Raw genomic sequence first — 26,139 nt, forward strand, 5'->3', positions numbered from 1 at the left:
GCCTCATCTCCCTCACAAGAAAGAATTTCTTTTTTTTGGAGCTCCTGTGAAGCAGGAGAACAGTCCCAGGGTCTGCCCAGGCACCACCAGCACGTTAGTGCTCAGTTTCTGCTGCTCCCTGCAGGAATCCAAGTATTGATTTCTCTTTTCCTGGGAAGTTCCTTCATGTTTGCTGAATCCACGACCACAAAGAAGTGTTTGTTCTGGCACCATCCTGTGCATCTCCAGGTCTTGGAAATAAATGGATAACTGAACTTCCCCCCTGCATGGGGCTGTGTCATACAAGATCAATGATGGACCAGAGAAACAGTCCAGGTGCACCTTGCAAAAGTGAAACCATTGCAGGTGTTGAAATTGCTTGGAAATCCTCCTTTCCAGGGAGAGCTCATTCCAGCAGGGGGAAGAGCAGGGAGCAGAGGGCAGGCAGTAGGATGTTCATTTTGTGGGCTTAGATTTGCACTTGTTGGTTGTGATGGGGTTGTCACAGACCCCTGGGATCTGCTCAGGCCTGGCTCTGACACCGTTCACCCCTGGATAACATCCCAGTGCCTGCTGGGCTCTTGCAGCCATGGAGAAGGTGAGGGAGCAGCGAGGACAGGATCCCTGCTCTGTTCTCAGCCTTTGCTGATGGCAGCAGATGTGGGCAAAGAAAATGCAATTAAATATAATACAGAATATTGGCCCAGGCTGCCAGGAGATGCCCATGAGATCCATTCAGTGCTGGACTTCTCAGCACCAGGAGCGATAACGCGGAAAGAAACGTTGGGTTAATTTGAAAATAGGTCAATGGGATGTAAAGATAACCCTGCATCATCTGACTCCAGAGCGCCTGCACCGTGCCCAGGGAGGGGATGGTCCCCTGGCTGATTAAAGTACCTCTGAGAGGAAAATAGCAGGACAAGAAGCTGCTGGAGATTTATTCTGGAGTAGGCACAGCTGGTGGAGGCAGCTGGCGGAAAGGCGAGCGCGGCATCCGCTTGGATGGGAGCGGCTCCGGCTGCTCCCTCGCGGAGAGAAGCCAGGGCTCAGCCGATGCTCTGATCTGGGATTTGGAATGGGATGAGCCCCTGGATGGCCAGCCAGAGGTGCTGAGCTGGTCACCACCCTTGGCTGGTCTGGGAGGGGAGGTTTCCCCAGGGGCTGGCATCGGGTGGTTTCCACAGCAGGTCCCTGGGCTGCGAAGGCGGCGTTTGCGCTCATCAATTTTATTTGCGTAATTTCAAGCGCCATTAATAGTACATGGCACGAGGAAAAATCAGGGAAATTGCACTCCAACCATGAGTGAAATTGGGTTTAGTAGAAAATTAGTTGACTTAACTGGCAAATGATGAAAGCCTGAATAAAGAATGTTTAAATAAGGAGGAATAAAAAAAAAAAAATTCTCCCCCCACCCCCATCTCAGAAGTGCAGGCTGGATTTGCATGAGTGGAATATTAAAATCAGTGGTTATAAAGTGTTTAGGGAGGATAAAGGGGGTAAATGAAGAGATGTTCTGCTCAAAGCCACTGCTCCTGCTCTCAGAGCTATTCCAGACACGTAGCCATGGCACAGAGTATAAATGGATATGGCAAGTCCTGAGCACCTGGAGAGGGGATGTGTGGCAGATTGCGGTGCTGATGGGAGCTGGGAGAGTCAGACCTGCTCTCCCCAACTTGTGGGAACTTTTCTGGAGGCTTCAGCATGAGTTACACTAATTGCTGCCTCCTGCAGCCCCTCGTCAAGCTTGGTTAGGGCTTCCTTAAATTACAGATTATTTTGTAGTGCAGTGGCTTGTGTGACATGTACCAGCTAGAGGATGGTGTGTGCTGCAAGCACAGTGTAATGGTTTGGGGATTTTTAGTTAAATACAAGGTTTATGGATTGGTTCCACCACAGTGCAGGCTGGTGTAAATCACTGTTTGTCTGATGACTGAGGGAAAAGCAGCACTGTGTGAGCAAATGTGTTGTTTTGAATTCCATCTCTACAAAATCCTGGCTTAAAAATTCCCCTTCAGCCTTCCCGGGAGGTTGAGTCTCCTTGGTGCCCTATTTATTGTACCGAGGTGGCTGTGGGAGGTGAGAGCCTTTCCATTCCTGCCATCTTCCCAATCAGTCCTGTCGTGTAAAATTGTGCATAAAAGTGACAAAACTGCAACCTGTTCCCCCTGCGGCATCCCCGGCCAGGCCGCCCTGAGCTGCTGCTGAGATTCCTTGTGACAAGAGCAATGAAGCAGCTGCAAAAGCAGCTCTTCATCTTAAATTGAAATTCTCTCTTTTTCCTGGCTTTGGCCAGGAAAATAAATTGTTCCACATTTACACATTTTCTGGAGTTCCTGGCATGGTCAGGAGTTTGGGGTGACCCTTCACCGGTGTCAGGTTGGGATGGGGATGGTTCTTGGTGCTCAGTGCTCAAGGACTCAGAACCACATCAGAATCATAGGAAAGGAATCATAGAAAAGTTTGAGTTCAGAGAGACCTTTTGAAGGTCTTCTGGTCCAGACCCTGGCAGTGAACAGGGGCATCATCCACCAGATCAGGTTCAGAAGAAGAGGGAGGTGTGGACAGAAGCCAACCAAGAGCCCTTTATCATATTTCTTATGGTCAGCTGGCTCTGTGTGGCCCCTTCTGATGTTAGTGAGAGACTGGAGGGCAAATCCTTGTGATAATTGTGTCTCTGGATGGGAAAGCCATGGAATTCCTCTAGAAACAGCTGTGGGACTGATAGGTGAAATGCTGAAGGGCTCAGGAAGGGGTGAGGACCTTATGGAAGTGCTCCTCAGAGGATGGACTGTGGGGCTGTGGGTCCTTTTGTGCTTCAGCTGAGGAACAGATAAACCCAGGTAGGGCTGGGAAGGGAATTCTCAGGTTCAGAAGGGAAAATGCAGAGAAATTAAGAGAACCAGTAAGAGAAGAAAAGATTCAAAGCCTGGGAGTGTAAAACCTGAGCAGAACTTTTATTCCTTAAAGAAAAGAAAATACCTACAGGCATGGCTGGGATAAATTCCCATCTCTAAAGAGGGGTTTGGAGTAAGTGAGGAGCCCAGAAGAAAACAAAGACAGACGTCCTGGCAGGCAGGAGCTAAGGGTGAGATTTCTGAGCTCAGACTTGTGAAATGAAACAGGAATTCCTCAGCCTTGTTGGAAGGACTGAGAACAAAACGGGACAACTGCGTGGTGGGAGTGAGACAGCCTGGGTGGACCAAATCAGCTCAGCAGTTTGGTTTTCCATGAGGATGCTGTTGCTTTTTGGGTGTGAGTGGAGTTATGAGGATGAAGAATTATCATCTTTAGGAGGAAAAACAAAATACAAGAGCATTAAAACTGCAGAGTGAATCAGCCCCTGAGCAAACTGGCACTGGGAAATCACAAGTACAAGCAACATGGATTTTTGAGAAACCTGCTGAAGCTGGAAGGTGTCACGGGGGTTTTTTTTTCTGAGAAGGAGGAAACATGGTCCAGACAAGCAGATGGGCTGTCAGGCTGACATCAGTGGTACACTTGGTGGAACAGCTTTGGAGAGAGGGATTCATCAGTTCACGGAGGTAATTGGAAATTGAAGGAGACACACAACAGGTTTACCAGCCCTGTATCTTGCTGGATTAATCACATCTCACCCTGGCAGTGAGATAACTGATGGTCTTGATAAAGAGATTGCAGTCAGTCGAGTTTGTCTGGATTTTCATAATGCATTTTATCCACTGGAGGAGGGAAGAGGGGCTGAGTGTGGCTGTTTGTAAGGAACTGGCTGGAAACCCCCTGAGTGAGACCCAGGGCCCAGCTGCCCCTGTTTTATGGAATTATTTCATAGATGGGACCAAAAGTGAGAAATATGAATGAAATGTGCCCAACATCCAAGGACAAGCATTGCCAGCAGAGTCAAGGAGAAGCTGAGAGTGCTTTGGGATGTGGTGGGTAAGGACTGGAATAAGAAAACATTCCAGGGTGTGCTGGGAGGGATGTAGAGCTGGGAACAGGGAGCTTTAGGCTCAGCTGGGAGCCTTGCAGGCAGAGAGGAGAGGAAAGATGTGGCTTTACAAGTCTGTCACTGGTGTGACTGCAATGAAAGCAAACGAAATCTGGTGTCTTCAACAGGAGAGGTCCAAGGGAGGGTGTGTGGTGACTGGGATGCTGGTGAGCCCTGGCTGGGAATGCTGTGCCTCACAGTCCATCTGGGAGGAGCAGGAACTCAGCTGGAGCAGGTGCAAAGATGGGGAGGGACCAGAGCTCTCCAGATCTTTGGCCTGGGAAATAAAAACCGGAGCGAGGAGAACCATCTGTGTTCCCCTCCATCAAAGAGCAGCTGTTGGATGGCTCCTGCTCAGCAGGGAAAGGAGTGTTTGTGCTGCAGGCCTTTGGTGGTGCTGGGCTGATCCTCCTGCTTCTCCCCAGTCACTTAGGGGTGCCTCCAGGACGGGGGAACTGCCCCTTGACCAGTCCTCTGCCTTTCGACCTGATCTACACTGACTACCACGGCCTCCAGCAGATGAAGCAGCATATGGGGCTCTCCTTTAAGAAATACAGGTAAGCAAAGCCACTGCCTGCTCTTGTTCTCCATTAATTAGCAAGCAGACTAATGCTAATGACCGATCCAATTTTACGTTTGATTTTTGCCTGGCTGGTGCCTTACTGTGTCCCCTGCTGCCAGGGCATGAGGCATTCTGAGCCTCACATATTTAGGATAAAACCTCATTAAAAGAGAGAGAGAGTTGGGGAAAGACCAGACCCTGCATGTGCCTGCAGTGTGTGGATGTGTGCTTTCATTCCACTCCTGCAGCCAGGGGTGGGCACAGCAAGGAGGGGAGTGTGAGCCTTGGGAATCTGTAAGGAGCCCTGTCCCCGGCTCCTTGAGCATCAAGACAAATGTCATCATCCCCTGGTACATCACCAGCCAGGAAAATCTGCGATTTAATTTAGTGCTGATAGACCTGCTATTTATTATGTTTTTTCCCATCTCTTCCACTATCCTACACAATTTTATTAGAGAGAAAAATGACAAGCTGCGTTATTGCTTTTATTATAAATGCATTTGCTCTTGCATTCAGCTTGTTTTGCTCTTCCCTTGCTTGTTGTTCCTCTTCTCTCCTCAGCCTTGTGCTGGTAGTGCCTGCCTCAGCATTCCCAGGATATTGGGAAAGGCATTAATAATCCTTTGGGAGGTTCATCACTGTGGCAGGGTCCTGGAAAGGAAATCATCCTGCAGGGAGGGAGCAGCGTTGGGAAGGGCTCCTTGGGACCCCTCTGCTCGGGCTGCAGACGAGGGACGGGGTTCCTGGGGACAGCAGATGTCCTCAGGGGGTGTCTGCTCCTCAGGTGCCGTGTCAGGGTGATCGACACGTTCGGGACAGAGCCGGCCTACAACCACGAGGAGTACGCCACGCTGCGCGGCTACCGCACCAACTGGGGCTACTGGAACCTGCAGCCCACCCAGTTCATGACCATGTTCCGTAAGTGCTGTTGCCTGGACAGGCTGCCTACAGCACAGCCTAGATGTTAAAATAGTATTAAAATAATAAAGTAGGTGTTTATTAAAGGCCTTTTATAGATACACCTTGGGCTGTGCAAAAGCCTGGCAGAGGCTGCACCCAAGGTGGATGGTGGTCATGATATAAGTTTGGTATTTTTGTATATCAGGGGTTAATTCTCCAATTATAGCTTCAGGTAATGAAGTCATATTCCCCAGTTTCCTTCCCCCAATTCACTTTTGTTTATACTTTTTGGGGCCTGAGGCTGTGGAGTGTCCTTGAATCTTGAATTGAAGCTTGGAAGGATTGTTCTGTCTGACCAAACTGTGAAGAGAGCTTACTAACACTCTGTTTGGAATTCAGAGTTATACCCTAGTGCAGGACAGGTTCTGAAAAATGTAAAAGCTAAAACTTAAGGCATCAGTGGGGGCCTGCCAGGGTGGTTCTGAGGGTCTGAGATACTCCATGAGGTAAAGCTCGGGCAGTGTTGTGCTCCCTGGCTCTGCTCCTGCTTCCCCTTGCCCACAAGGAGCTCCTGCTGGGCCACCTCTTGGGCTACAGAATGATCCAGGGCGAGAGACCAGGCTCCTTCCACTGCTCCAGCACTGTCAGGGCACTGCCAGCAGCTTCCAGCTGGGGTGGTGTTGGTTACAGAGCCTGGTTTGCTCTCAGCTGGGATCCTGAATGTGAGAGCAGCCTGTGGCATGGATGGGAGATGTGCAGGTCTGAGAAGAGCCCAGTGTCCCACTGGCTGCTGGGTGACTCAAGCATTGCTTTTTCCTGGCTGGATAAAGTCCCTCTGGCAGCCTTAAAAACACCTCAGTGTGTGAAGAGCTGCTCAAGTGGGGCTGAGTCCTGGATTTCATGAGCTGCTTGAACAGGGATTCAGCTCCATTTTCCTCCATACTCCAACAAAACCCTGGAGCTGGGCTCATCTCAGGCTGTATCCCCAATCCTGGGGACATCCCAAAAAACAACTGTCCAGCCACGTGTCTCCTGCCCTTGGTGCCCACAGCTCACACCCCCGACAACTCCTTCATGGGCTTCGTGTCGGAGGAGCTCAACCAGACCGAGAAACAGCTCATCAAGGCCAACAAAGTGAGCAGCATGGCCGTGGTGTACGGCAAGGAGGCCAGCATCTGGAAGGTGGGTGACCTCGAGCTGGTGGGGACAAGGCAGGCAGGCAGGGGTAGGCACAGGCAGGGCTGGGAGCCTCTGGGTTTCACCCTGAGCTGTGCAGGTGCAGATCTGGGTGTGTTCGTGGAGGATTGTCCTTGTCCTGCTCCTGGGGGAGTGATGTGACACATCCAGAGCCTCCAAGCAAACAGGGAGAGGCTGGTGGGATGCCATTCCCTGCTCCTTGCTCTGGGTGATGCTTCCTCCCAGCAAGCTTTGAGGCTGAGGATTTCATATCGATGATTTTGTGTAATTAATTATAATGATTGTCACTAATTAATTGCAGTGATTGCTGCATTATGATGGGGATAGTTTGTGTCTGCTTTCAAGCACTCTGTGAAAAGGGGTTGTGCTCCCCAAGCCTGGAGCAGCTGGGGGACAGGGCTGGGTCACTGCATGGGGACAGCCCCTCCAGCCCCCAAAACATCCCCCTGCATCTCCAGATGGGGCTCCCCCCATCTTATCCAGAGCTAGCAAGCTGCTTTTCCTTGCAGGGCTGTAAAAAGGAGCTAATTCTCATTGTCTGTTGATTTATTTCTATTTTTCCCTCTGTGCACCGCCTGGGGCTGCTCCAGTTGCAGGTACTGTACCACACCAGCTGCTGCTGGGCTTTGCCTCTGTGCCTCTTCTCGGGAGAGAAAAGGTTTTTGTCGGAGTTGACTTTGCCTTGACGTGGGCTTGGTCCTCTGGAGCTGCTGGGACTGATGTGGGTTGATGCAGTGGGGGCTGTACCTCCTCTCCTTGCCAGCTTTCCTGATTAGCAGCTGCTAATTAGCAGGGATGCTTGTGGTGAGCCAGGATCCAGCCATGCCATCTCCTCTTTACTGTTGATGTGGGATTTCCATCACTCCTCAGGCCTGAGAGCAAATCCCCCCTGCCTCTTCCTGGCTGGGGGGCTCCCTGAAAACTCTACTGAAACCCACTAAATCTCATTTTAGGAGAACTGCAACATCTTGTCTTATTTTTCTACCATTCCCCCGCCCTTTCTTATCCAGAAGTTTCCTTGGAGCTTAGTTAAGGTAATTTGGGAAGGCACTAAAGAGAGTTAAACCCCGAAATGGACATTTCCTTCTACCCTGAGTGCTACAGGCATTTGCTGTTTTGAGTCAGACTTCACAAACAGCATCAGTTTTCCCCAAACTGCATATTTGGGGTCATTTATTCCTGGGTGAAGAGGCTGGGGCTGGGCCTTGCTGGTTCCTTGAGGCCAGGCTGCCTGGCCTCTGCTTCCCATCTTATCACTCCATGGAATAAAAAAGGGAATAGAGGTTTTTTTCCTTATTTTGAGTGATTTTGAGGTCTAGAAAGACAAAGACCACCTCCATCTCCTGGAGCCAGGTGCTTACTTAGCAGCCTTGGGCCAAACACCCCCTCCAAAGCAGGATGTTTTTGACATTTAGAAACATTTCATTAAACCTCCCTTCCCTTTATTTCTCATTTCCTACCCCTCTGAACTTCTTGCCTCTGGCTCACAATAGGAGCTGAAGTTTTAATAAGCTGGGAAAGCCTTAGAGCCTTGGAGAATTCCAGGGATCCATGGCTGAGGGAAGAAATGCAGCTTTTGAGGAGGCTTTAAGGCAACATACAGAGTTTTCTCAAATTCCCCATTTATAACTCCTTATTCCCCCTGGTCTTTGCTCTTTTGGGGATGTAGCACTGGAAAATTCAGCATCCAAAGGATGGCCCCTTTGTGGTTTTTTCAAGCAAAAAAAAATCAGCAGCGGACAAATTGTTAAAATGAAAGGCTGCTTTGGAGCAAAAGGAGGGAAGCTTCCAAGAGAAGAAAATTGATGACCCCCTTCATTTTCCAGGTGGTGAAACAGGATTAAATCTGAATGAGAAAATCCTTGGAACTTGTTACTTGGAATAAGAGGCTATTAGCAAGCTCTGGTCTTTGCAGACTTCTGTCTGAACCCTCTGAAGCTTTTAATTCAGCAGCTCCAGAGTGGAAGTTGCCCTTGGAGGGGACAGAGAAGGCAGGAACTTGATCAGAGTGATGGATCCTGCAGCCATTCAGGCTCTCCAGGAGCCTGGGGCAGTCCAGGATGTGTTTCCAAGGAATGAGGAGGGGAGGGTGGGGATTTTGCCCTGCTCTGTGTCTGCCTGAAGCATGGCAGGTGCTCTGGGACAGCATATTGAGAATTAACCCCCCCCATAACAGTGAAGGGGAGGTCAGACCCATCCTTGGGTGTAGTTCACGTCTCTGCCTTCCTCCCCAGGGCAAGGAGAAGTTCCTGGCCATCCTCAACAAGTACATGGAGATCCATGGCACGGTTTATTACGAGACACAGAGGCCACCCGAGGTGCCGGCGTTCGTCAAGAACCACGGGCTGCTGCCCCAGCACGAGTTCCAGCAGCTGCTGAGGAAGGCAAAGGTGGGTGAGGGCATCCCAGGACCTCCATTCCCCGTGCTCCTCCCCGGTTTGCAGGCACTCCCAGCTGGGATAATTAACCACGAGCCTCTCAGCCGGGATAATTAGGCAGGAACTGCGCAGAGCACATTTCAGATCAAGATGTGTCTGATGAGTTTCTCCTTGCAGACTGTCCACAGGCAGAGCACAAAGTTTCCTCATTAATTCATTTATTGCTGAGTGGGGTGAGGGTTTTTTTCCCACCTTATAGCTGTGATAAAAATAAACGAGATTCTTGGAGTGTGTGGGTGTGGGCACATCCCTGTTGCCTTCAGCTGGTGCCTGGGGGAAATATTCCTGATTTACCGGCCCAAACAGCTTTGGCAAAGCAGAGTTGCTCCATGCAGGGCCAAAGTGATGGTTGTGAGCACCACAGAGGAACCTGCAGCTCCTGGACACCCCATGGCTGTGGTTGATGGAAAAGGGGGAATTTTGAGCCCAGCTTATCGAACCCCATTAGAGGTTTGGTGTGCAGGAGCAGAGAGGGGATGTTGATGGGTTTATCTGGGAGTTTTCCCTGTGGGGAACAGTCACCCAGCAGCGCTGTGTTTCTGCCTTGCAGCTCTTCATTGGCTTTGGGTTCCCCTACGAGGGCCCGGCCCCGCTGGAGGCCATCGCCAACGGCTGCGTTTTCCTGCAGGCACGGTTCAACCCTCCCCACAGCTCCCTCAACCACGAGTTCTTCCGCGGGAAACCCACGTCCAGAGAGGTAAATGTGGTGTGGGGGCTGCATGGAGCCACCCCTGGGCTTGGGCCAGCCTGGGGAAGAGCAGCTGCTACACTGAGGGTGCTTTTTTCCTTCGGCAAGATTTCCTCTGTGGATGTCTGCTGATGGGGTCAGGGGATCTGCCTCGGGGAGAAGGGGCTCTGCTGTAGGTTTGGGGTTTCCAAGGAGAAGGTGGTGCAGGAGCCTTGTGCAGACCCTTCCTCACCAGCCCAGATCCATCATCCCCCACACCCTGCTCCCAACCCAGGGCGATGCTCCCCTGCTCATCCCTCTGTGCCCACAGGGACAGCAGGACCTGCAGGGCTATGAAATCCCTCCAGGCTTGCCCATGGCTGGGAATTCAATCTAAGTAGAGCAGGAACTCTTTAAAACTTAAAGGCTTGAGAAAATTGCCTCTTTTATTATTAATAAAGTGGATAATGCAGAGCAAGGCTCCCTCGCCGAGCTGGGGGCTGTGCAGCTGGACTGGGCTGTCCTGCACCCCCCGAATTAGGAGTTAACACCCATTGGGGTGGGGCTGGGGCTGTACCCCTGCCTGGAGCTGGCTGGCAGCTGGGGGAGGGCTGTGAAATGCCTCAGGGTGTTCATGTGCCGGAGGGGAAGGAGGTGATCAATCTGCCGGGAAAGAAATGAGGAGGGACAGCAGTGAGGAGGATAAACCACACAGCTCTTCTCCTGCAGCTGGCAGGGGTTCAGGCCCCTCTGCCATGTTTTGTGGTGCCCCCAAAACAACCTCCTCTGCTCAGCAACCTCTCTCTTCCCTTCCCAGGGGAGAGCAGGGCTGAAAAGGCACCTCAGGGCTGACACAAAAGAGGCAGATCCCCAAAATTCACCTGGGTGGGCAGCCCAGGGAGAAGAAGGATGTCAGTACCTGTGGAGTGCCAGTGAGTGGGCTGCCTGTGGCATCAGGGGAATGCAGCTTCCAGCACTGCTGTCTCCCAGTGCCAGACTCTCCCAGCCTTCAGTGGCAATGAATTTTCCCCCTGCCTTGTTTCTAGAGCTGGGAGATGTGGTGCCTTCACAGGCCTTTCTTGCTTTGGTGTGTTTTTACCATCCAGACACACAGAGTGTCTGAGGTCAAGGTTAAATTGTTCCTGTGTTACCAAGGTGGAAATACTCCAGCCTGCAAAAGGAATTCAGTGCTGCTGGGAATGGGGCATCCCAACCCAGTGGGAATTACAGCACGTCATCCTGAGGTTGGGGAGCACCTGGATTCAGAGGAAACCTTCCTCCAGCACTCCCTGGTGCAGTGTTAAAGCCCAGTGTGGCTGTGAGGCTGCTGCTCCTCTCTGCCACCCAGCTGCCAGCAGGAAGCAGCAGCTGTTCCAGCAGGGATTGCAAAACTGGCTCTGCTGTGTTTCAGGTGTCCTCCCAACATCCATATGCTGAAGAGTTCATCGGGAAGCCCCACGTGTGGACTGTTGACTACAACAACTCCGAGGAGTTCGAAGCTGCCATCAAAACCATCATGAGGACCCAGGTACGGCTCGGAGCAGTTTTGGGGTGACCTCCCCGCTGCTGGGTTTGGAAAAGCAGCAGCAGATGTTGGAGCCTGGCTCTCCTTTTCAGACATTAATTTCTTTTCCTCTCTCCTTTGGATTTTTTCATCCTTTCCTGCAGCCCCAGGGGCACACGTGCTCCCACCTTGCTCTGGCAGGAGCACTGTAGGTGTTTCCCCAGAGCAGAGCTGTGCCTTTGAGGGATCCCCTGGGAATCCTGTGGGTAGGCCTGGAGCAAGGGGAGGCTGAGATAATGTTTGGGAGCAGGGGCTGAGGCTGCTGCAGGTGTAGAGCAGTTCTGGGAGCTGGTGTGATAACGAAGATAAACCCAGAGAGCTGCAGCCCTCTGCACCTGCCTTTCCCCCATTTCACTGATCGTTACCTTGGGATGGAGCAAATCGATGGGAATAACTTCAGGAGCTGGCTGTAAGGGATGTAAGGAAGGGGAGAACCCCAGGGAAAGCAGCATTCCTGCTGTGCCCACTCCAGAAACATTCCCTCATGAATATTTACCTCCCACCTTGTGACAGGAGCCTTTCAAGCTGTCCAAATTATTCAAATCAGTTTTCCTGGAGGGGAGGAAAGTGCTGATAGCCATTTTGCTGGCTCCTGGGTTGAGCCATCCTCTCTGGAGGACAGGGATGTGCTGTGGAACCCTGGGTTCACGGTGCTGGGTGGGATTTGGGGGCACAGGTGTGATGCTGGTCAGAGAAGGCTCATCCTTGCTTCCCCTGCATTAGAAGCTGCAGAGGTGGGTGCCTGTCGCAATCTGGGGACCTGATTCAGGTAATGTGGCCCTGCCATCATGCTGTGTGTCACCTCCTCCAGGGTGATTTACTGCAGCTCTTCTCATTTTCTCCGTGAGTTTGTAAAGACTGATCAAACCCGGTGTAGGAAAACAGTTGTTGTTTTGCACATTCATTCCTGTATCTCGATTAGAATGAAATTAAAAATAATGACATCCCTGCTGCTGTGCTGCCAGGCTGTCAGAGCTTGACCCTCCACCATCTGGGCTGGAGACAGCCCTGAAGTGAAGGAACTGCGGTGGGCGGGAGGCTGGGAGCTGTTTTGGGAGAGAGAAGGGAATTTTCAGTTTTTCCAGAAGAGAAGAAAGCAAACAGTGAAGCCTGGTGCTGCGGTGCTGTTAAACTAATTAAAGAATGGTGAGGTTGAGGATGGAGAAAGGGCTGTGCTGGTTCCTGGGCAGCTGTGTTGTGCTGCTGCAGTGTTGGCTGGATGTGCACCAGGTCATTTAGGTGCTTAATGGTCTGGTTAAAAATTAAAGAACTGAAAAGGATTTTAGGGAAGGGTTTGGTGGCAAGATGAGCACTGGGCAGGAGGAGCTGGTGTCCAGAACTGGGCACTCACTGGAGTGTGCTGCTGCTGTGCCCAACCCAAAACAGGGGGTTTTGCCCCAAATCAAGCTCCTGTCTCAGCTCTCCTCATTCCCACCCTGGGATCAGGACCCCCTCTGCAGTGCCCTCCCACGAAGCATCCCAGCCTCTGGAGTTACCCTCAGCTGCTGGGAGTCCTAAATTTGCCCCAAATGAACAACTCCAGTCACTGAGGCCCCGTTTGCTCTGTGACACAAGCTCCTTCCCACCAACATCCACAACTCCCCTCCCTGGGGTTTTAAAGACATTTATAAATCCTCCCAGAGCAGAGCAGGGAGTGAGTGTGAATAACTTACAGCAGCCTCTTTCCTTCCCCCCCACCACCTTTTTATCTCTTAAATAGAAAGGCCTGCTTTATTAGAGATGTTGTCAAGGCAATTAAGCCTAAAAATTGACCTACCTTACAGGTTTAAAAGCCTTATTATGGGCTTTGGCTCCAGGAGTCCATGGGTATCTTGTCTTTAAAATACTGTTTGTTACAGCAGGAATTGAAAACAAGGGCATTAGCAGGAGGAGCAGCAGAAACATGGTAGCTGGGCAATTTAGTGGTCCTGTTCCCAGCCAGTTACTGGAGTTTGGAGGAATTATTTTACTGACTCCTATTTTTTTCCCCCCTGAAGGCAAAATGGGGTGTTCTGTTATTGGAATATCTAATAAATTTGTCTGTGTTTCAGAATAACCAACATCAATTTATTTTTTTTTTCTGTCAAAACATTTCATTTCAAAATTACTGGAATGAAATACTATGGTTTTGTTTCCCATCTGCCTGCCTTTGTTTGGAAATACCCTGCCAATTTATTGAAAGGAATGCTGGATCTGAAATGATGCATTTCCCTTTGCTTCACCAACTCAGACAGATTGAACCTGAAACACAACATTTTTCCTCTCCCTGATGGATGAAAACATTGGAAATTGAAAAGTGACCTGAAATTGATTTTATTTAGGGAATTTTTGTTGTCATATGACCGTAAAATCACATATCCCAGAGATGTTTTGCATCTTCTAGGCCAGAACTCAGTAAGACATTTTTGGGGATATGGGATTTTGTGGGAAAGCTGGCTCTGCCATCAGGTGGAAGCTGTGCTGGGGACCAGGGGCTGGGAACCAGGATGCTGAGAGCCTGTCTGGGAATCTGGGAGCTGGTTCATGAAGCTGGCAGTAACTCTGGTGTTGTCAAGCTGACAAGAAGCTCACCCTGCTTTGTTCCGAGGGGGGTTTACTGGCTCTCAGCAATATTTTAGCATCACTGCAGCACCCCAGTTTCTCCTGCTGACCCATAGGGCTGCAGCTCGGGGCAGGCTGTGCCCTCCCACAGCTCCTGCTGGGCTGGCACAGCTCCCCAGGCACAGGGCTGGCTGCTGCCTTTGTGCAAACAGAGCAGTTGGGATGCAGCCGGCGTCCCTCCCAACCTAGTTCTGCCTGAAAGAAACTTCTTCCTTCTGGAGGCAGAGCTGAATCATGCCTGGGACGTGGCTGGGGTTTGCAATCTGTGTTCTTTTCCCCCAAGAACAGCCCTTGTGCTGCCCTATCTCATCCTTTTGGAGGTGACACCCATTCCAGGTCGCCCTGCAGCTGCTGGGCAAGGTTTTTGGCAGGCTGTGTCTCTGCTGTTCATCTCACTTGGAGCAGTTCTGGCTTTCCCTGATTCTTTGCATCCCTGACCTATCTATGAGGAAAGTTAAAACCAGGGAAGCACCAAACCCCTCTACCCCAGGGATGAAATCTCAGCACAGGGACAGGGGGTGGTGTCCCCCTGGGAAAGGTGATGCTGGAGGCTTGTCCCAGTGATGGATTCTGTCTCTAATCCTGGGGTTAGAGGCTGAAGAAGGAGAGAGGTTTGCAAGCACCACCATTTTCTGGACCTTCAGCTTTTCCCATTGTCAAAACCAGTCCTCGCACAAGCAATTTAATAGACCCAATATTCTGGTGTAGTGAAGGGAGAAGGCTTCATTATATTAAAGTCAAACATACAGGACTATAATGGAAAATTATACATTTCAGACTATGCCTGAAAGAGCGGCACATTAAACATCACAGTGAAAATAGCTGGTTAAAATGTTCCAGCCTGCTGTTACGTGCCAGCACAGAATTGCATTATTTTTCTACTTATTTGTCTGATGACGTTCAGATTTTTTTCCGCCCCTCTTTCTTTTTCTTTTGAATGAAGGAGGCCTCATATTCCCTTCCAGCTGGAGACTCTGAACCCAGGGCTCTCGTGCTGGCAGCCCCATGGGACACCAGGAACTCCCTGCTTGGCTGATGGAGGGAGCGCTGGGGCTGGGAAGCTCTGGCTCGGTGTTCCCCACCTGAGGAAAGGATGGCAAAGCCCATCTTACCAACCCCTCCATTCCCTCCCATGCCAGCAGCATCCTGCAGTGAGATGCAGTGATCCCCACCTCAGAACCCCCCTCCTCTTCCTCCTCCTCCCTCCCAGGGCTCTGGGGACATCATGAGCTCCCCGTGAGGAGTGCCATTAACAGCTTGGCTGTTGAGAAGAGGCCGAGCCTGTCAGATCTTAATTAAACAATTATCTTCTCAAAATTGGCATTTTCTCAGTCTTGAGTGCACAAGCTGAATCCTAACAAAACCTGGAGAGGGGAGCAGAGAGAAGTGAGAGCCTTTGGGGGACCCCTGAGAGGGAGAGGGGCTGGAGGAGCAGGGGCTGCAGTGGGCTCCAGCCCACTCCTGATGCCCAGGGATCCCACAGAGCCCCTGGGAGCCTTGGAGAGGTGGGATTGCACCCCTGGATACATGTGCAGGCACAAGGAGGGGCTGTGTGAGGTGCTGCAGCATTTTGGGGGATGAGGCTGCTTCTGGAATTGTACCTGGCAAAGGGGAAAGGCCCCCCTTGAAAGCAGGGGTGAGATGAAACTGAGCACGGGTGATGCTGAGCAAGGGGTGCTTTGTCTCCTCCAAACCTGTGCCACGCAGTCCCAGCCTGGCTCTGAAACCCAGACAGGCAATTTTGCTTAGAGAGGGCTCTGCCCCAGTTAACTGAGAGCCCATCAGGAATTCAGAGGCAGGATTGGTGCCTGTCACTGTGTCAGCCCTGATTAGCGTGCACATCTGTAATTAGATGAAACAGCTGTGCTTTCCAGCCTGTCTGAGATCTCAGGTGGGATATTTATGGCAGGGAGATGCTTAGAGGGTTCTCAGCAGACTGAGCCTTTGAGCTTGGTTTTGACAGGTACTTCAAAAGGAAATAGCTATTTTGGAGGTGCAGAGCTCAGAAAATAGAAGCATCAGTGTTTTCTGGATTAATTATCTTTGGGTGGTTTTGCTTATAATCCTTCTGAATAAAAGCTCTGCAGAGATGCACAAGGGGAAGGGAGGTCCCAGGACTGGCCCCTTCCATGCACCAACCTCCTGCACCTCATCTAACATCTCTCTGGAAAAATAAGGGACTGTGGAAAAATATGTCTTCCCAGGGCAGAAAATTCCTTAAAAAATAATTTGTACCAGAGGGAAGGGAGGGATCAATCACAAGCCCTTGTGGCAGTGCTCTTCCCATGGGGAAAATCACTGCACACCTGGGGGCAGGCACTGGTCCTGCTGAAGGCAGGGAGCCTGGCTGGCTGTTCCTGGCTGCTCCAGGCTGCTCCTGGCTGCTCCAGGCTCCTCCTGGCTGCTCCAGGCTGCTCCAGGCTGCTCCAGGCTGCTCCTGGCTGCTCCTGGCTGCTCCAGGCTGCTCCAGGCTCCTCCTGGCTGCTCCTGGCTGCTCCAGGCTCCTCCAGGCTGCTCCTGGCTGCTCCAGGCTGCTCCTGCCTGCCTTGGAACCTGTGCCACCACAGTGCCATGGACAAGCTCATGTGGGGACACTGCTGAGCCACTGTGCAGAGGAGGGAGGGCAGGCAGAGTCTCCTGGAGAGCAGGAGCATTTTGTAGCCCACACTGAAAATACCCCATGGTTTGAGCACTGCTGACTCTGTAAATAGCAGTTCTGGATGTGGAGGTGCAGGGACAGCACTGACATCCATGTGGGCACCAGTGTTTGCTCCATCCCAGTGCTCACCCAGCTCCTGCCCCTCTGCCCCATCCCAGCAGGGACCACCAAGCCCCTGGGACTGGCAGAGACGATGGCTTCCACCCCACCACAGCCACCTGCACTGGGCAGCAAACCCTCAGTGACGTGGCAGTGGGAAAAGGGAGATGCTTTTCCCTGGATTGTGCACAGCCAGCCCCAGCCCTGCCCTTTCCTGGCCAGTTTTGTGGTTTGGAGCCTGGAGCTTCCTCTCTGAGTGGTCAGGGGAGCAGAGGATGCCAGACCGGACCTGGGGCAGCACCGAGATGCTCTTGCTCTGGATTAGCTTGGCATCTTTTCCAATTCTACCTCTTCCCCTGTATTTTAAGATTGCTCCACCCTTGCCCACAGCTGCAGAGTGTTTGTTGGGCTGGAACAGTTTGTGCTTTAGTTTGAAGTGACCTATTGGATGAAAACTGATTTGATTTTATAACTCACTAAAAGTGGAGAGAAGGTAGACTAAAGTGGAACAGGGTGATTTCATTTGCACCAGTAGGTTGAACCCAAAGTACTCCTCTCTCTTTATCACTTTATGAGGTTTCTCCAGCCCTAGGATTCTTCCCTGCTTGCTTTGGTGGGCAGACACCAAAGAGTTGTGGGCTCTGGTGGGTGGAGGAGCCGTGCCCAAGGTTCTTCTGCTCAGGGGCAGGGCAAGGCAGTCCCCAGCTGCTGCCTGTGCTCTGCTCTTGCCCTTCACAGGTGGACCCTTACCTGCCTTACGAGTACACCTGCGAGGGGATGCTGGAGCGGATCCACGCCTACATTCAGCACCAGGTTGGGGAGAATCCCTTTCCTCCCTGGGGAACCATCTCTGTCCTTGTGGCCAACTTTCCCTCTTCTCCCTGGGGAACATCCCTGCTCTGCCATGGGCACTGTGCAGGCTGTGCCCTGATTGCAGAGAGCACCAGGAGATGGGGCTGGGGGAGGTGGACCAGAGGTGCTGGGGGTTGGTGGAGGATACCTGGGAGTGCTGGGGCTGGGTCAGGGCCTTTCTGCTGCAGAGAATAAGGCAGCAGTGGGAGAAGAGGTGAGAGAAGAGGTTCATCCCCCACAGCAGGAGATGCCATCTCTGCATGCAAATGATCTCAACCTGATGAGCAAAGTCATCACCCCAAGTGTCCTCCTGTCCCACCAGTGGCCTCCCTTCCCTGCTGTTAACATCTCAGGGCGCTGACCCATTATCTCCTCTGCCACCAGGATTTCTGCACCACATCATCTCTTCCTCCGTCTCCCAAGACCAAGAGTCCTGCTATGCAAAGCCCTCCAAGCCTGCTGGCCCTGTCCCCCAACTCCACCCACCTGGTGTGGTCCCCCAGCGCCGGGAGGGCTCCCCAGGCGTGGCCCCCGGTGGCCTCGCTGCAGGTGTGGGTGTCGGAGCCCCAGCACACGTGCACGGAGACGTGCCGGCGGCACGGGCTGGTCTGCGAGCCCACCTTCTTCAGGTTCCTCAACAAGGAGGAGGTGTTTCTCCAGTGAGTTGGGGCCTTCTCAGTGAGCTTGTGGGGAGGGCCACCAGACAGACAATGTTCCCTTTGCTCCCCACATCCCCTGCACCCATTTTCCTCATGTTCCCCCTCCCAAAATCCCAGTGATGAGCCTTCATGCCCAAGTCAGGGCCCAGCTTCACTCTTCAGCAGGCAACAACAGCGTTTCCAACCACGGTTCCGCCTCTTTCCGACCCCATTCCTCTCCACCTCCCACATGCTCTCTCCCTTCCTCTCCTTTTTAATGTCTCTCTCTATAAAACTGCATTTTGAACACACAGTGGTGAAGTTTTAATAGAGTATAAATCTGCCACTGGGCTCCGTGCTGCTCTCTGGGCAATTAAAATGCGAGCGTTGCCGGTGCTGTCACGCTGGTCAGGCAGGCGCCGCGCGTCCCGCTGACATTTTTATAGGATAAATTAGAGCTGGGGCCTGCCTTTCACTCCTTCCCCCTGCACATCCTCCTCCAGACCTTAAACCAGGCTATCTCAGGGACTTGTCAGTTGGGAAGGGTTGGTGGGAGGGCAGTGCCAGTGCTGCTGCTCCATCTGGGAGGGGAGGGCTGTTAAAATCCACGCTGTGCATTTCTGCTGCTCCTTGGGGCTTTTGCTGATGCCCAGCCCAGTTTTGTGGTTAATCCCGGCTAACGGGGAGCATGTGGGAATTCACTGATCTCTGGCCCTTCCAGGGAGTCTTATCTGCAGTAGGAGGTGTCCATGGAGAGAGGACGGAGCTGTTGGTCAGCAAGGGGCTGTAAGAGAGCCATCGAATATCATGAGCTGGAAGGGATCCACAAGGATCACTGAGTCCAGCTCCTAGGATTTGGGTGGGGTATTGTGGGTGATTCTGAGCCATCTGTGGGTTGGGGCAGTCTCTGGGCTGCAGGGTTGAGTTGCCAGGGTCTCCCCTTCCTGCGTGGCGTGTTGGGCTGGTGACGAGCACTCACGCGTAGCCAAGGGGTGGCAAACAGAGCTCAGCAAAGACCTGCCCCACCCTTAGCAAAGGAACCTCCCCAGGAAGGACAAAAACCCTTCAGTGACCCCCCAGCAGACCCTCACCTGACCTGACCACCTTGCCTTGGCCCCCAGGCTCAGCATCGCCTGCGACAGCACCGAGTACGAGATGAACCATCTGTACCCCGCGGTGGCCGAGAACGTCCACGAGTGCTACCTCCAGAAGGAGCCGCTGCTCTTCAGCTGCGCCGGCTCCAACGCCAAGTACCGGCGCCTGTGTCCCTGCCGCGATTTCCGCCAAGGACAGGTGGCTCTGTGCAGGGACTGCTTGTGACGGGCCGGCCACACCGCGCCTGCCACACCGGCACCGCGTGGCTTCTCCTCACAACTCTGCGGCGGCCGAGGAGCTGGGACGGGTCCCTGCCGGTGGCTGAGCCGGGGCTGTCGGACTCTGGGGGTTGTTTCATCCACCAGCCAACTGTGAATGACCATGGCCTGAACTCTGGAGTCATTTTCTTCCCGAGGAGCATCGTCCGACCGCATCCGAACCCACCTGGACCTGGTGGCACTGGGATGGGGTGGTGGGGAGAGAGGGGCTGGGAACTCCCTTCCCCTCCTCTGGCAATGGGACAAGCCACCAGCAGACTGCAGTTTCAGGGTTTTCATCTTCTTCAAGCACCCTAAGTTGTTTTATTTATTGATTTTTTTAACCCTCCCCCTGACAAGTGGTAAATTAAAGGGGAATCCACACCCAGCCCTTCTGTGGGAGTTCTTGGGCAGAGAGAGCTGCACTGCTGGGGGCAGGGGTGATGCTGGTGGCTGTTGTGGATGTGGAGCTGGGGAGGGAGTGGCTGGGTTGGATGGACACATTGGGGACTGCCAGGAGCATTCCCTGGTACTCCCAGGAAGAGCCAGTGTGGGCTGGACAGTGAAGGGTGGTATGGGGCTGGCTCCTGGGAAAGTTGCTGGTCCTCAGGCAGGGCAGAAGTGCCCAAAGTGATGCCCCCCAGCCTCCAGGCTGCTCTTCATCCTTCTGGGCCATGCATGGAGCTGGACATCCCCCCAGGGATGGTGGGAGCTGCTGGTGAGGGCACAGGGGCTGCTTGGGATTCAGGTGAGTGGGCAGAGGGGAGGAATTCCTGGTGGGAATTCAAGGGCAGAGCAGCTGAAGAGCAACATCCTGACTCTGTGTGCCCCAGATATTGCCAGCACAGCAAGAGGTGAGCTCCAAGCAACCATCTTCCATAGAACTCTTTGCTTCTTCCCTTTCCTTAGTGCTGTTCCTCTTGCTTTGAGGGGGTTTCCCCCCACTGCTGAAGTTTCCCCTCCTGGCACATCCCCTGGCTGGGTTGGTGCTGGCTGGGGTGACCTGGTTTGTTTTTGTGGGGCTGCTCACCAGGGCAAGGTGTTGCTGTAAGGTTGGTGCTCAGCCCTGCTGCTGCTTGTGAGGTTGAAAGGGGAGATTCCTGCACGCCATAAAACGTGTGGCTGGAAAATCAGGGGCTGGAAATGTTTTTTTGCTCCTGGGATTGCTCCTGGCGTGGCTGGTGAGGGAGGCTGGTGGGGTGGCAGCCTGATGTGGCACTGCAGGAGCCCTGGCAGGATTGTCCCCTCTGGCTCACAGACTGATGAGAGCAGAGGCAGGATGAGTGCATGAGGTCTGCCCTGTGCCCCAGCCACTCGCTGGAGCTGTGCCACACCCCCTGGCACATCCAGCCTGTCCTCCCCATGTCCCTGCTGTGTCACCACAGGGTGCTGTGTCCTCTGGGCACCCCCCATGTCAGCCTGGCCACATCCTGCCCTGGACGGAGACGCCGCCGTTATCCCAGAGCAATTTATCATCTTCAGCTCCAAAGTGCGTGGGCAGCCTCCATCCTGCCTGTGACGCCAGCCGAGGGGAAGGATTGATTAAGTAATTTTTGTGTCTTGCAGCCAGCGTGTGTCTAAATAAAAGCAGCACAAGCCTCTCTTCACAGAGCTGAGCAGCAACACCGCTCCACAGCACCTTTCATCTCAGCCTCAAAGCATCCCCTGGCACTGACTGCTGCCAGTGCTGGGTGGGCAGCAGCTGGGCTGGGAGAGGCATGGGGGGTCTGCCAGCAGGAACCACCAGCAGTTCAACTCCCAGGGCTGTAAACACAAAATAAAACCAGATTTTATAGGAGGTCTAAGTGAGTTTTAAAGACCGAGAGGCTCAGGATGCCTCGTGAGGCAGAGCTTGTTATACATCAGCTCCCTGGGCAGCTTTTTCCACTGTTTCTGCTCAGCTGCTTTTAAAATAGCCTTCACCTTTCAGCAGTCCAGCGCTGCCTCCCACTGCAGAGAGCCCAAATTATCCCCTGGCAGGAGCATTTTTCTCCAGGCTGAAATAAAAGGTGGCTGGCTCACCTTCGCCGCTGTCATGGGAAATAATGATCTGTCTGGAACCTTGTTGGAACTCAAGTCAGCCTGTAAATTTGGGTGATGGGGCTGAGTGAGGCTCTGCTATTGCCTGTCATGTCTCTGCCCCATCAGTGCTGAGGGGCTGCCTGGGGAAGAAGCTTCTCCTTTTCCTGTTGGTGATGGAGCATCACTCGTGCATGTTGGATGTAACAGGGACCAGAGTGTGGCTGCTGGGGCAGCCCCTGCTGCCTCATCCCACCTGCCTTGGTCTGTAAAACCCCATGGCAGGGCAAGCTGAGGGCTGGGCTGCTTTGGGAATGCCAGTGCTGGGTGTTAACATCACTTTTGGGTGCAGAATTGGCATCAAAATATCTGTTATGTGGGGGCTGTGTGTGTGCCAGGGGCACAGTGGCACCAAGGAATGGAGCTGCTGGGTCAGCAGCAGCCCTGGAGGGACTTTGTCACCTGGAAATGCTTTTCTCTGCCCTGGCTGTGCCTGGTGATCACTGGGCATCCCAACTGCCTTCCCAAACTCTTTCCTGAGCAGCCTGATCTCTGGCCAGGACACATTTCCATTTGGAAGGGAGACCTGAGGACACAAACATCAAGTTCACAATTTATTAAGCAGGAGCATGAAAGAGATTTGAAGGGAAGCAGAGCTGCTGCCCTATGAGAGAGGTTCTGATGCCCACAGCTAATTGGAAAGAATAAATCCCCAGCTGGGAGGGGGAAAAGAAGAGGAAATGGTCTCAAAACTATGAATAAACCCAAAGAAAATGAAATAAGTTGTCTGTCAGCTGCACTCTCTGATGCTGCTGGCTGTGACAGTTTGTTTAATAGCTAAAGTGGGTGCATGGGGAGCCCCTGGGGTCCCTCAGGGTGGGACATCTCTGTCCCACATCTTTTGATGGCATCTCTGGTGGCATCCAGCCAGCAGAACCTCCTGGAATGTCTTGGATTTGTTTCCTATCCTGTTTTCTGGCAGCTGTGAAACCAGGACAGGCGTATCAAAAGAATGATATTGTTCTGGAAATCCATTTTCCTTACCTAGAAACGAAGCCAGGAGCGATTTATGTTTCTGAGCCTCACTCTTCTTCTAAGTAATTCCAGCCAGAACTTTCTTTATGGAGTTGATTGGGGTTTTTGCCCTGCTCTCTTTTGAATATTGATGGCACCAAGCCCTGCCCGTGCAGGGGGGCTGGGGGAGAGGATGGCTGGTCCCTGCCCTGGTGTCCCCCCAGGGCCCGAGCAGGACTGGGGCTGCAAATCCCAGCCTGGGGCTGTGAATCCCAGCCTGGGGAGGTCCTGGGGCTGCTCCACTCTTATCTGGGGGCTTTATTAGCGAATGGTTAAAGCAGCTTTTCCTTCCTGATCCTCGGCTTATCAGCGGCCGGGTAAAACTGCAAATCGCATCCCTGATGTGGACGGTCCGGGCAGGAGAAACCCATTTATTTCCCCTAACGGGTTTATCAGCAGATCAAGGAGCTGCTGAAGATGTAAGCACCGCGGTTATTTCCCCAGGTGATGGATCTTGCTGCCACACAGCTCCCGGAGCCTGACAGGGATGGCTGATGGACCCGTGCTCGGCGCTGCTGCCTCATGTATTTCAAGGTCTTGCTTTAATTGAGTCCTGTCTCCCTGATGTCAGGGTTTTCCTACTTTTTTTTTTTTTTTTTTCTTTTTTAATATTATTTTTTCCCCCTTTAGGATGACTTTCCCAAAATAAAAGAATGCATTTAATCTCCTGTCCCCTTCCTTCATCTCTCCCTCCCTGTGGCAAATCCAGAGCTGTAAAGAAAGTGAACAAATTGAAAATCTGTCCTCAGACTTACTGGGTGAAAAGAGCAGCAAAATCTTCTGCCTTTATTTCTTTCTCTTTCTTTTTCATCCTTTATTTTATTTTATCTTGTAGAAGGGACGTGGACTGGGGAAGAAAGTCCTTTTCAGAGCTGTGGGGCTGAGCATTCCCATTTTTATCAGCTCCAGCAGCGGTGCCCAGTGACACTCATTGTGGCTCGTTAGTGGAAAGCCATTAAAACTCGGGATCGATATTTTCTCGGGAGAGATAAGGCCCATTCAATAGCATCCCCCGAGGCAGGCAGAGAAACACCAAGAGCCATGGCCAGAGCTGAGCAGAAATGCTGAGGGAGCAGCTTCTCCTGCAGGTGCCTGAGGAGGGGTCAGGATGGGACATCCCCAGCCCAGGAGAGTGGAAGCTGAGCCAGAACCCAGCCCTCAGCATCCAGGCCCTCTGGAGAGGGGGAGAAATTAAATTTGGGGAGGATGGGGAGAGAGGGGAATGTTTGGGGGGGGTTTGGCATCCAGCCAGGGCTCCTTGGCACAGGTGCCACTGCTGCCTGCAAAGGGCATCAGGAGGGCAAAAGTAAATAAATGAATTGTCCATTCCCAAGCCCTGGCTGCTGGCTCTGGAATTCCAGAGGAAAAGGGCTGCTGGGTGTTCAGCCCATCTCCTCTCTGTATCTCAGAGAGCTCCCACCACCCTTCACCCTCTGGAGCTGAGGTCCCAGTTAGAAACCTGTTAGAAACAGGAGAGAAGATTGTTTTTAATGTTAGAGCTGCCAGAGGTATCAGCTTCTCTCTAAATATAAACCAGAAAACAGGAAATAACGATCTGTCCTAATTTAGTGCCTTTCATCCAAGGATTCAAAGCATCTGACAGCATCACTAAGAAATAAGGGAAGGCTTCACAACCTGCATGGAAATGCAGCCACTCCAGAGCTTTGTGTGCAGCTTTTTGCTGATTGTTGCACTGCAACCCCTCACTCACCATCCCCGATTCCTTCCCAAATCCCCCCAGTTCGCAGCCACTGGGACTGGGATGTGGGAAGTCAGCCTGGGAATGAGTGATGCTCTTGCAGCTCGACACCGTGCACAGCTGGCTCAGAGCCACCGAGCGTGGAGGACTGTTTATTTAATCAATTAATTGAATTAATTAATTTTCAGGAGAGTGCTGAGAAAAATAATAGGGAGCTCCAGCAGCTCTGCCAGCTGTCTGGCTGTGTGCAGCAGTGGGAGCAGGGCAGGATCTGTACATGGAACAGGGAGCACAGCAGGCCTGGACAGTGCTGGGATAGATGGGAATTACAGAATTATGGGGTTTGGGTTGGAAGGAACATTTGAAGTTCATCTCATTCCAACCTCTGCCATGGGCGTGGACACCTCCCACTCCCCAGGGTGCTCCAAACCTCGTCCAGCCTGGCCTTGAGCAGTTCCAGGGATCCAGGGACAGCCACAGCTTCTCTGGGCAACCTGTGCCAGGGCCTCAACACCCTCTCTATAAATAATTTTTTTCTTATATTCAGTCTGAAATGACCCTGATTTAGTTTAAAACCATCACCCCTTGTCTCAGCACAACAGCCCCTGCTAAAACGTCTGTCCCCATCTTTCCCTTCAGGCTCTGGAAGGGGCTCTGAGCTCTCCCTGGAGCTTCTCTTCTCCAGGTGAGCACCCCCAGCTCTCCCAGCCTGGCCAGAGCAGAGGGGCTCCAGCCCTTGGAGCATCTCCGTGGTCACCTCTGAACCCACAGGAACCCACCCATGTCCTTCTACATGTCTGGAAAATGAATCCCCAAACACCAGAGCTTCATGTCCAAAAAGGAGACAGAGGAGTCCTGGAACTTTATTTGAATAAAGGGAGAGGCCATGGGCCATTCCCCTGGGGTCTCTCCAGTTTTTGGAGGATGCAGCCTCCTTTTTATCCCAATTTCCCGGCCATGTCCCTCTTTCTTTCCCCACTGGCTGAGGCACTTGAGAGGCACAGACTTCCCAGAGTGCCTGATACCTGAGATTCCCCTCTAATGTATCACCCTCCCTCTTCATTTTTAATTCTTATGGAATTTATGGTGTTTCCCCATTGTTTCTTTCATCTTTCAATATCCAGTCTCATTTATCAGCAAACCTACAGTTTGTTTGTAAAGGCAAACATATTTTTTCCATTCATCGATCAGTGGAGTCCATCCCATTGTTTCTTTTATCTCTCAGTGTTAATTTTATTTACCAGCAGACCCACAGCTTGTTTGTAAAGACAAATCCCTCATTGCTCTCATACAGAAGCTGCAGGTGGGGGGATCCTGCAATGTTTTCCTCAGGGAAAGGCACCCCTGGCTGCTGCACAGGGCACTGGAACTGCTGCTTCTCCCTCTCCTGACATTCCCAGTCCTGCACCTTTGCTGCCCACTGACCCCTGGGTGTGCTTTGCCCCATGTTCCCCGCTCTCACCAGTCTGGCACACCGGGATTTCCTTGCATGCTTTGCCCTGAAAACAGAGGAGGATGTTCCACCAGATTTACCTGCAAGGTTCCTCAGCCACCAGACCCTCAGGGCACCAGCAAGGTGTTCCTTGGCTGTCCCCAGGCTCTTGTGACGTTCCTGTCCCTCTGCAAAGGCTGTTCATGTTTGGCACTGAGGTCTGAGCCCTCTTGGTTCCTGTCCCCACCCTTTGCCACCTCTGCACCTGGGTCAGACTGTGGCAGTGGCTGGGTGCTGGATGGAGCCCCTCTGGCTGTCACCAGCAGTGCCAGTGGCACCACACAGCAGGGCCAGTCCTCTGCCCTTCCAGCTGTGCCCAGACGTGGCCAGGCCAGGACTGGGCTTGGGAGCAAGAAGTTCACAAAAGAAAAGTGGGAGGCGGC

The 26,139-nt window shown here is 52.4% G+C and overlaps 1 protein-coding gene across 2 annotated transcripts in view; it reads left to right on the forward strand.

The window, feature by feature from the left end:
* Positions 1-19,860, forward strand: part of MGAT5B (alpha-1,6-mannosylglycoprotein 6-beta-N-acetylglucosaminyltransferase B) — a 64,389-nt gene extending 44,529 nt beyond the window's left edge. For both annotated transcript variants that reach the window (XM_058852185.1, XM_058852186.1), the window contains 9 exons: positions 4,369-4,500; positions 5,290-5,423; positions 6,457-6,587; positions 8,837-8,992; positions 9,591-9,737; positions 11,119-11,235; positions 17,369-17,443; positions 17,867-18,141; positions 19,242-19,860. In XM_058852185.1, the coding sequence (XP_058708168.1) occupies positions 4,369-4,500; positions 5,290-5,423; positions 6,457-6,587; positions 8,837-8,992; positions 9,591-9,737; positions 11,119-11,235; positions 17,369-17,443; positions 17,867-18,141; positions 19,242-19,440 (1,366 nt within the window). In that variant the 3' untranslated portion in view covers positions 19,441-19,860. The remainder of the gene's footprint in view (positions 1-4,368; positions 4,501-5,289; positions 5,424-6,456; positions 6,588-8,836; positions 8,993-9,590; positions 9,738-11,118; positions 11,236-17,368; positions 17,444-17,866; positions 18,142-19,241) is intronic.
* The last annotated feature ends 6,279 nt before the right edge of the window (positions 19,861-26,139 follow it).

Source organism: Poecile atricapillus, chromosome 17 (genome assembly GCF_030490865.1).
Source record: "Poecile atricapillus isolate bPoeAtr1 chromosome 17, bPoeAtr1.hap1, whole genome shotgun sequence".
NCBI classification, from domain to species: Eukaryota; Metazoa; Chordata; class Aves; order Passeriformes; family Paridae; genus Poecile; species Poecile atricapillus.